Consider the following 11,036-nt stretch of genomic DNA (forward strand, 5'->3'; position numbering starts at 1 on the left):
GCCTCCTGCTCCACTTCTTCCACCCTGAGAGAGTGCCCGCAGTGTGGAGCGACAGATCTTCTCCTCCTGCTGGGCTTTAGGTTTCATTAAGGGCTTTTGGCTGGACATCTTTCCTTGAAAGTCCTTGTTCTGTTCTCGGGCAGATGGCTGAGTACCTGAAACATTCTGGTTCTTTGAGTCCTTTGGATCCAAAGTCTTGGGGATCCCAGATTGTCGGGATGAAGGAGCATTTGCAGGCCTCGCTACTCGTCGAGGGGAAGCACTGCTTCGTTTTGAGGGAGTCAGACTGGTGGGCACTGCGGTGCTGGAGGAGCCTCGATTCTTCTCTGTATGGGACGTGCAGAGGGGGGGGCTAGAGGGGCTTGAGCACCCCCCCTTTCCTGATGAGTGCCCAAAGTGCCCTTTTGTTGAGGCAACTTTTAAAATTTATTTTATTTATTTTTTTTATGTGTGTGTGCGTGCGGAGTCCTGTCTGTGCCCCTCAACAATAATATTTAACTATTAATCACAGTTTTGCTAAATAAAAGGATCTGGCTTGCATCAGTCACATGATCACATTAACCAATGATCGCCCTTCGACGGCAGAACGCGCTGGTTACGAGCCGGGAACGAGCTCACAAAGAGCACGCGCATTTTTTGCGGTCCGGAGCTGTAGGAGAAACACAAGTTAACTCAGAGACACAGACTGATGCGACAAAACCAGTAAGTAGGTGTACAGCGCACACTGTAGTGTGTAGCACCCAGGAGTATTAGCTTATTACGTACACGTTGGTAAGCTGTCTTGTTGCAACTGACGAACTGAAACAAACGAGCGTGCTGTGTGTGCAACAGCGCGACAAACATTACCTGTCCTTTTATTAACTGCACAAGTAGTGCTGGTCATAGCTGCTGGCTACCTGTGTAAGGCTGTCATGGGTCTGTAGCTCTGTCACCGTTTTAGGGAACATATTTAGTTTTAAAGTATTTAGAACATATTTAGTTTTAAAGTAAGTTTCCGGGCTTTTCCTGCCTTTCTGGAGGGATTATATTTCACTAAAAAACGATCTAATATGCATGTCCACATAATTATGCATTATTATAATTATAATATATTAAAAAACACACGCTGTATTTTAAAGAACATACATTAAGAAGCAGATTATATTAGATTTATATTTTAAATAAGACAAAATTTGGATTTTACAGCAGTAAAATGATTGTATCTCTACAGTTTAAAAATGTAATAAGCTTTGCCCTGCACAGAGTGGATAGTGAAACAAATGGAATCATCATAAATACATTATTTCATATTTATTACTTCCCCCTCCTCATTGCTTTATTATTGTAGCTCTAGTAATAAATAATAATGTAAGGATTCTGGATCAGCACCATGATGCCCATAGTATATACAGTATTCTGAAGAAGGTCTAAAATGTCACTTGTGTGCGTGCATGTGTGTGTTTTATTTAGCTGGATTTAAAAAAATATTACTCATGATATAACATTGTCAGACATGGCTGGTAAGGACATGAGGAGGAAACAGAGGAGCTGTGTGAGGCTACTAAAGGCAGTGCTATAACATTTTTCTGTCATCATTTTATTATAGATTAAGTGCAAGAGTTGTTAGGTGTGGATAATTAGATTATAGTTTATTGCAATAGCAAGTTGTGCCTTGTTCTCAGATAGACAGCAAGTGGAGAGTGATATATGAAATGATGGGATGGAAGGAAGAAGAGAAGCAAAGAGTGATTCACAGGCAGAGCCAATGTTTATCTCACAGTTTTTTGTTGCCTTATGGTTCCAAGCGCTGTCACCAATCTTTGCATTTTGTTATTATCTCATGACACTTGTTTAATCAGCTACCATCTCTCCTATGGACTTTTTAATGTCTACAGTCTCAGATCAACACAGCCCTGCCCTTCCCATATTAGATTCTTGATGAATGTGTGTTGTTGTTATTCAGCCTGGTTCAATGTGCCCCTTTTTAACTTTGAGCACCCGCCCCTTTAAACCTCTCTGCACGGCCCTGCTTCTCTGTATGTTTGATTCTGGATGGACTTCTGTTGGTCCTGGATATTGGCACAACCCTCCTCATGTCCTTGTTCTCGGAGGTTGTGAGGGTCCGGATAGATTTGGATTTGCCAGATGCAGAGATAGTGTTTGGGGTAGGTTTTTGCTTTACTCTTCTGTTGATTGTTTTGAGACGGTCACTCCATCACTGTTCCTGTTGGTGGACACTTCTGCCTCTTCCTCCAGTTCTTTATCTTTCTCAGAAGCATCTGCTGTGAGAGCAGGCACTACATTAGGTGTTGGAGGTTCTTTCAGGCGCCACACAGAGGAAGAAACAAGCAGTGATGTGCCAACACAGCGGGGGACAGGCACTGGTTGGCTGCTGATGGGTACAGGCACTGGTTTTTCATTGGCCGGTTGAGGTTCTGAAGGCATGTCATTGGCTAAAGCAGAGGAAGTTTGTTTGTTTCCACCTTGGTTGTCACCCTTATGCTGATCTTTTTCAGTTTCTGCATAGGTGCTTTGTGTGTCACTTGTAGCCTCGCACACACCCGTCACACACCATACAACCACCTTATCCTCTTGCCCCTCATCGCCCTCTCTTTGTGTTGAAGAAGAGCAGAGCTCACCGACTTGCTCATCAGATTGTTTTGTATTTACAATCAGTTGGCCATTATTATGCACCTTATCAACTTGCAAGTCATCCCCTTTCTCTTCTTCCAAATCTGTGATTGTCACATCATCTTGATGAAGACCAACATGTCTGTTTTCGCTATGACTTGTGAGGGTGTCGCCACTGCCAAACACTTTTAGCTCAGGAACCAACGTGCATTTGTCTAAAACCACCACCATGTTTCCTGTAGCAGTGGTGCTCTGCTGAAAGCTCTTATCAGTGCAGTCAGTCTGCTGAGTTAAAACCAGTTCAACATATTTTGGTTTGCTTGTTGTAAGTGTTGCATGGCTGCTTAAACCCATGCCAGGTTGATCACTGCTGCTTTTGTTGTTGTGTTCAGATTGCTGGTTTGAGTCAGAGGTTTGACGCCTCGTCTGGGGATCCTCAGCCCTTCCCATGTAGGTGGCACGGATGCCCCTCCGGTGGTCCTCCTTGGGCTCTCGCACTCTGGGGCCTCTGGATGTCTGGGGCCTGGATCTCCTCCATGCCTGCTTCATGCCCTGGGGGACGGGGCTATGGCTCGCTACATCCTCTTGCAGACCATTACATGTGGAAACCATTTGAATACAAGCGCGCTGATCCACACAGGTATCCACACGGGTGTTCACTGCTCGTAGACTTAAACCTTTCTTGGCTGCTACTTCGAAGCACATTGTGCGCTGTCTGTCCTGCGTGCTGCACAACAACATTGAATATTTAGTATTTACTGCTGTTTACACTTAGCTAGATTAATGCGATGGTGTTGTGTTTAGTATGTTGCTTTGTTTTTTGTTTGTTTTCTATTCTTCTCTCAACAGGTGATCCAGGAGATTTTTATTTTTTTTCTCCCCCCCTTTCTCACTGTCCCTCTCCCCTTCTGTTTTTCCTTTCCTTCCTCTTTCTTTCTCCCTTTCCTATCCCTCACTCAGGTCTGTCCCGTCTGTAACATCTGAAAATAAAATATAATAAATAATAAAAACAAAGATCGATCAAATGGACCAATAAGGTAATGCCACGATGATCCATTTGTCAAAGTAAATCCATTGGGTATCCTTGTTGGTCTTCAGACAACAATTCTGACGGCTAAAGAACCACGAAAAAACACAGTCTTATTCTGATCATCCAGACAGATTCACTGGATGTTATCAGGTCCTGAGTAGAGAGAGTCTGACTGGACGTTGTTACTGGGAGGTGGAGTGGAGAGGGGAAGCAGTTTATGTCGCAGTTGCATACAAGAATATCAGCAGAGCAGGGAGCTCTGATGAATGTGGATTTGGATGGAATGACAAAACTTAGGTCTTAAGTTGTAACACAGAAAATTTTCAATTTTGGCACAACAGCCAACCGCCTGGTGCTTCACTTCGGTGGGCTCACGTCGCGTCACTCCTGTGGTGATTTCTCCTTTCAGTTGTGCGCATTTAGGAGTTTTTTCGTGGGTGTTTCTCATCGAGTTAACGGTGGAGGCTGGAAATGGAGACTGCTAACAGCCGTCTGCTGCTAGGTAGCCTGAGAGTAGAGGAGGGGAGCGGCTAAAACAGATTTTTTCTGTCTTGTGAAAAAGGGGAGTATCAAGCGAGTTAAACACGCTCCTGGTGGTTTTGCCTTGTAGCATGGTGGAGTAGGAGGCTCCAGCGTTGAAGCTACCGGGCTCCTCCGACCTACCGACACACAGCTCGCTCTCACCCCGGGGAGGCTCGTCATGGCCCCGGGCTCGCTGGTGGCGGCCTGCCGCAGCCTGGCCCTCTCTACGTGGCTGCTCTCCTTCTGCTTCGTCCACCTGCTGTGCCTGGACTTCACCGTGGCCGAGCGGGAGGAGTGGTACACCGCCTTCGTCAACATCACCTACGTGGACCCGGCCACCTCGGAGCTGCGCACCGAGAAGACGGAGTGCGGGCGATATGGCGAGCACTCTCCAAAGCGGGACGCCAAGGGGGTGTTGGTCCTGCCCGCAGCACCGCTCGACCGCCAGGCCTGCGACCCCAACACCCGCTTCGCGGTGCCCGCTCAGGCCGGGGCCTGGGTGGCGCTCATGGCCCGGGGCAACTGCACCTACAAGGACAAGATCCGCCACGCTGCAGCCCACAACGCCTCTGCGGTGGTCATCTTTAATGTGGGCTCCACCAACACGAACGACACCATCACCATGCCTCACCCAGGTAGATGATGCTCTGCTTTATTCACCCAAATAAATGCGCATTTAACTCGATTTCCTCCCTCTGTGAAGGAGGCTTTGCTTAGCTTTTCTAAGTTGGGTAGTTTGCTGCTGGGGTGAATAGAATAGAATGCCTTTATACAACCGTATAGTCACAATAATGACATACAGAGCATCTCCTACTCAGTGCAAACATGCTGGGGGGAGGCAAAGTTCTGCAGCACTATATACATATGGAAAGCATTAACAGGGGGAAAATATATATACATAGGATTGGTATTGCACAGTGGTGGTTCTTAGAGGAAATGGGAAGAAAAAATTTGGGGAGGGGGGGCTGTGTTATCGGTGCATGTTGGATTGTTTTATGTGAATGTTGAATTTGTTTTATTGGAATTGAGTTCGATTTTCACTGATGGAGGATTCAAGTGTAAAAAGTGGATCTACCAACAGTTTATTTTCTTTGGTATTATGATTAAATATATTGTCCTCTTTTTGTGTGACAGAGGCAGGAATTTCTCTGTCCTGGATGTAAATTTGTCCAGTAAATTGTTGAAACTGTCAAATAAACCTTGTTTGTGTTTTGTGATTTAAAACATAACCCAATGTTCCCAGCTAATGTAGAGAGGTCTGTGTTCAAAACACTCATGTGTGGAAATGTATCAATAGTGTGTGTTGGGAGCTGATAACAAGCAAAGACAGCCAGGAAATGTGTTTCCTTGATAATTGTTCTTTTATCAATGCTGGTTAATTCTGTCTCTGGTGTCTCCGGGGGAGTGTAGTTTGTGGCTCGGCTGCAGGGAGGGGTGCAGCAGTGTGTTCAAGGGAGGCTGGTTGTCACAGCCAGCAAGCATCATCTAAGCATACCTTCCCTATTTTAGTAGTTGCTGGAGGAGGAGAGAAGTGAGCTGAGGGTGAGGCGGCTGGACAAGCAGCACAAGAGTGAGCATTGTGGGAAGTGTAAAAACACATGGTACATGGTACGATCCAGAGGATTTCTGAAACGGGTTTCCAGCCTTACGTTTCCAGTTTGAGTTAACAACACATTCCCTGAATGGCCTTCATCAGCTTCCAGCTGAAGCAGAATAAAGTGTAACACAACTGATGATGTGATGCACAATTCCCTAGATCACAGCGAGTGTGTTGCACATTGGTGTGGGAAGCATCAAATTTAACAGGCATGCACTGCTTAGTGTTTTTGTGTGATGGGAATGAAATACGAAGATGTGTTAACACTTACAGTCTGACCATTTGTGTCTCATAGCGATCGTGGAAAACATATGACATAAATGATATCATGACTCTGCTCACTCGGTGGGTTTGGGCAGTGTGAATAAGCTGCAGGGGAAACATTCCTGCAGGGGAATCAGCAGGTGTAACGCTGCCAAACCGGAGGTGAAACATTGTTTAAAGGGGAAGGATACACTCTTCATAACCAGCAAGAAGACTTTTTGCCAGAAATAGTAGTAATTTTTTGACCTTTTATTTGCATCCACTGGGTTGGAAGAGATAGAAATCAGATTGTCTCAGAGTTGCTGACTGAAGGTCTGTGATGCTTCTTTATCAATTAATCTCCATTTGTTAAACGATGCTGTCAGTGGCCGTCATCCACACAGTGCCTCTCTGACAGAAACAGTCGTGTGGATCAGGGATTCCCAGCCCCGCTGCATCCACAGTGACTGATTATGGAAAACAGGCTCCTGTCATTCGATTATGTCCAGAGAAACTCCATGTGACATTTGATGTTGGTCACGACTTAGCGCTGAGTTACATAACAGAGCTGACTGCTCTGTAGCACCGTAAGTGGTGTTCTTTTGAGTCGCTCTGCTGCTGAGTGAAGTAACAGCTGTTTCTCTGACAGCTGGAAACTCCTTCAGGGATCCCTGGCAGGCGTACACTAGGGCTGCCACGATTACGTCGACTATCAAAATCGTCGACGACTAATTTAATAGTCGAGGCGTCGTTTGAAGCTTTGTAAGATCACAAAAGACGCAGGAATAAGTAGTAGGATTTAAGAGTGTAATAACGGACTGAAACAGAAGATGGCAGCACTGCATATACAAGGATGCCAGCTGCCGTTAAACCCTGAAGAAGAAGAAGAAGAAGCTGTGTCCCAGAATTCATAGCGCGGCCCAGCTCAGTTTCCAACAATGGCGGCAGCTAGTTTTAATATTACTCTTATTATTCTTTCTGGGTCACAAAATAAACGTTTAACATATTTTCAGGCGAGAATGTAGCTGTGCAAACCTCAAATATCTGCTCAGTTTATCAAGACACCACATACTTTCAAAAGCGCTCTGATGTTTTCGGAGACGTCTGTTACCCACCAGCTCGATAGCTAGCCGGGGGCAAGGCTCACTAGAGCCGTGAGAACACCGGACTCCCGGCAAATCGTTTTCAAACCCACCGCCGTCTTTCGCTACTCAGGTTAAACATGATATATAAGTCACTTAGATAACTTAAAATGTTATTGTTTGGCTTTTTTAGTATTTTATTTGTTCCTGAGTAAATCGGTTTGGCTGAGATTAAAGTTATAGTTTTTACACAGCTGAATAAACGTCATACAGACAGCTGATTATCAGAAGTGTGAGATGCTTGAGAATATACTCCGGTGTCCTGTTATATTTTAGATAGCAAGGAGTTTATTAAACTTCACCGAAACAATCTGCAAATTTCATTAAAATTTAATAAACTATCACCTTTTCTTTATTTTTAGTTAGCACATACCTTAAACACTTAAAGCTGTAAGCTAATGATAGTTATATAAGAGCGGATGCTGCTGGTGCAATAAGCTGAACGTTTTACGTCCAATGGATGATGATCTGATTAGTCGACTAATCGCAAAAATAATCGGTGACTAGTCGACTATCAAAATAATCGTTTGTGGCACCCACATTTAGATGCCATGAATTCAGGAAGGGGGGAAAAAGCCCTGAGTGGTTGGTTTGCTTTAAATCCAGCCTCAACTTTCACGGCCCGCTACCAAACAACTCACGGACCGGTACTGTCCGTGAGTCGTTTGGGGACCACTGGATTAGAGCCACATGAACTACATTACAAAGCCATACTAGTGACAGAGAAAGGAGACTTAACCAAAGGGAAGTGTTTTGGATTTTTAAATATAAGCCCACAAGATATCCTTGCTTCAATAATGTAGATTTATTTTTTATTCATCTTGATATTTGAAACCTATTCCTGTTCCTAGTAATTGATGGTTGTTGCTCATGGAGTTCTACTCCTTTTTTTTAATTGACAAATATTTTAGGCCAAAATGATGACATCAATCAATCAATCAATATTTATTTATATAGCTTATGTAAAAAGTACAGTGTCCATCAAAGTGCTTCTCACCTGTCCTCATCTTCAGGTGCGAGCGAGGTCGTCGCCATCATGATCCCGGAGCCAAAAGGCCGCGAGATCGTATCGCTGTTGGAACGAAATGTGAGGGTCACCATGACGATCACCATCGGGACGAGGAACCTGCAGAAGTACGTGAGCAGGACGTCGGTGGTGTTCGTATCGATCTTCTTCATCGTGCTGATGATCATCTCCATCGTCTGGCTCATCTTCTGCTACATCAAGAGGTTCAGATACACCAATGCGGGAGACCGGAACCAGGCGCGAACACGGGTCTGCGTCTCCTGCTGTTCTGCTTAGTTTATGAAGACAATGAAGATAATGATAATGTGAGACACTTACTGACATGTACAGATGGATTTTCTAAGTATGAATGCAGGTGTCTTCAAACCAAGGCAGGAGCATCTGTTGCATCTGCTTTTCTGTTCTGAGTGAGAGACGTGTACCCGTTAAACTTCAAACAGATGAAGGCGAAGAGTTTAATAATAAACGTTTCCATCAGGTCATGGTTCAGTTTAATATCACACTGTGATGGATTTAAAAGAATTGTAAGTGAATAAAAAAGATGTAAGTGTGAAAACCTGGTTGTAAAATTTTTTTTTTTACATTTCTATATTTACATTTTCATTTAATCTTTTTTCAGTATCAATTTTTTTCACTTTCAATACAAACCTTTTCAGTACATTTATTTCAGTTTCAATATTATCTTTCAGTTTCATTTTAAGGTTCATTCATGCTGTGGCCCTCTGTTTTTAAGCTGTGTTAATGTTTATCAGAATTCCTTCTGTGATATATATTTAGCTAGAATCTACACATTTATTTGAAGAAAACATTTTTTTTTATTTAGCTGTAATTCTAAAGATTTCTAAGTGTTCACTGATGCCTTATTTGTGCATACAACCTGTTATTGTAGTTAGTTTTATGTCTTGGATTTGTCTTAATTTTGTGCTCCTTTATCAGCCTTTTTTTCTTGCATGTACAGCTTATGTGATTAATGGCCAGGAGGGTTTGCAGTTTCATCAAAACATGAGTTGTTTGTTGCTTTCATTATGAATTTGCTGACTATGGCTGCTTATAAAAGTCAGATTATTACATTAATATGTTATTAATATCTGTATATTGATTTAATTTTGCTGTCAGACAGTTTAGTGTGTAGCAGCAAGGGTTGTGTGGTTTTATTGTTTGTTACTGCCTGGAGTAATCAAAGTACAGTTTGACTTTTCGTGCTATAGCATACAAGGAGCACCACGCTGGGGTGTCACCTCTGAATGAGCTGGGTGTGGAGTTAGTCTCACGTTTTGTGCTGGACTATATGCACCTTGTGTGTCTGAGGGTCATGCGCAACCTTATTAATCTTTGGGTAAAAGGTCCCTGAACATGCAGACAGTCTATGCAAATGCTAACTGTGATTTCAGCATTCATGCTTTCTTTCAGGCAATATTTTCAAGGACCCAAGGGCTCTCCTTGTAATTAGCATGTAGAAAGCAACTGAATTAAGACAATTTTTGTTTCAAACAGGTCCTGTTGTTTTACTTAATAATGTACCAAGCCAAATGTATAGACACTTTATACTTTTATCTATATCTAAGTCTTTATTTGTGTAATGTAGGGGGGGAATTCTTATTGTGACAAGCATTTTACAGGATTGCCAAGTTGTTGCACCGTGTCAGGTCTTTGAAAACTGTAATTCAGCTTCCCGCTGGACTCAACGTGCCTTGGAACTTACTTTGTTTCAAATCTGTCTAAACACACACATACTAGTTGACTTCTTTTTGCTTTCCCCCCAGCATGCTATGATTTGCAGTTGTTGATTTTCTGGATGGTGGAGGTGGATCCAAAATTCTTTGCAACTGGTATCACTCAGCATTTTTCTTTTTGCAGTGTTTTTCTTTTTGCAAGTGTTTTCTGAAGTTGCAGCCCGTTTGGCCTCTCAGGGCCACCGTAGGTAAGGCATGTTCACTTCCTGTCATTTATGGGCTCAACTGTGCCTTGTATAGACCGTTAAAGGGGTTAAACCATATACGGGGTGAAGGGAGATAACCCTTTGGTGTTGTTAGATGTTTTTAAAACATGTGTAACCAGGAAGTCACGTATACACACACACATACACGCACTCACATGCTCGCATATGCATACATACACACAAACACAGTGCCTTAGCTTTTACGACACACCATATGGGTTTTACAATGGGGTGTTTCTCTAACTGTTTTACTGAATAACAGGCTGGAGTTGAAGTTGTCTGGGATCAGGTGAGGAGCTTAAAGCTCTGGGATCCTGACTGGACTGGCTTCCTTTTCAAGTTAAAATGGACTGAGCTCTGAGTGTCTTGCTTTGTTCACGGGGATAAGTCTCTGAGTTAGCGAGGTCTGCGAGTACAGACCTAACAATGTGGATTTATCCAGTCATTTATCCAGACATAACCTGGTCCTGGCAGGTCATGTGTTTAATAAACAGGTCAAAACAGCCTCTGTCACCAAACAGAAAACTTTAAAGTTTCAAGCTCAGCACTGCACACTTATTTTCCTTCGTACTACATTCTGATATTCATAATGATGTAAACTTTCCACTCCACAGAGAAAACAATGACACTGTTGCACAGAATAAATGAAACACATTAATGAAAATCTGAGAATGTTACCTGTAATGTCAGGTTCTGTGTATTAAAAGTGAGTGAACGTATCCATGGGAGTAACGACTGTGTTTTACCAGCCACGTGGGGGAGTGTTTATAAACAAACATCAGAACTTCTTGTGGAGGACTTGGTGATCTGCGCATGCGTGAATCTGAGCCTCATGAAAGTTAGTTAGTTTTCTGGTAAAACCTTTTTTCAGTGTCATGTTGTGTAAACTTTCCTCAGAAATCTGATTAAATTCATATTCGCATAAA

At 43.1% G+C, this 11,036-nt stretch overlaps 1 protein-coding gene across 1 annotated transcript; it reads left to right on the plus strand.

The window, feature by feature from the left end:
* The first annotated feature begins 3,750 nt into the window (after nt 1–3,750).
* LOC102313262 (RING finger protein 150) lies at nt 3,751–11,036 on the plus strand. The gene is made up of 2 exons (XM_005951705.3): nt 3,751–4,797; nt 8,158–11,036. Exons 1-2 carry the CDS (start codon nt 4,341–4,343, stop codon nt 8,445–8,447), a joined length of 747 nt encoding a protein of 248 aa, XP_005951767.3. The 5' UTR covers nt 3,751–4,340; the 3' UTR covers nt 8,448–11,036.

This window comes from Haplochromis burtoni, unplaced genomic scaffold (assembly GCF_018398535.1).
Source record: "Haplochromis burtoni strain Fernald_Lab_line unplaced genomic scaffold, NCSU_Asbu1 Contig_1093, whole genome shotgun sequence".
Taxonomy (NCBI): Eukaryota; Metazoa; Chordata; class Actinopteri; order Cichliformes; family Cichlidae; genus Haplochromis; species Haplochromis burtoni.

Bases quoted from the DNA above. Each gene is read 5' to 3' on its own strand.
- LOC102313262 (XM_005951705.3), top strand. From the start codon at position 4,341: ATGGCCCCGGGCTCGCTGGTGGCGGCCTGCCGCAGCCTGGCCCTCTCT. The intron at 4,798-8,157 runs GTAGATGATGCT...CCTCATCTTCAG, and splicing joins CATCACCATGCCTCACCCAG to GTGCGAGCGAGGTCGTCGCC.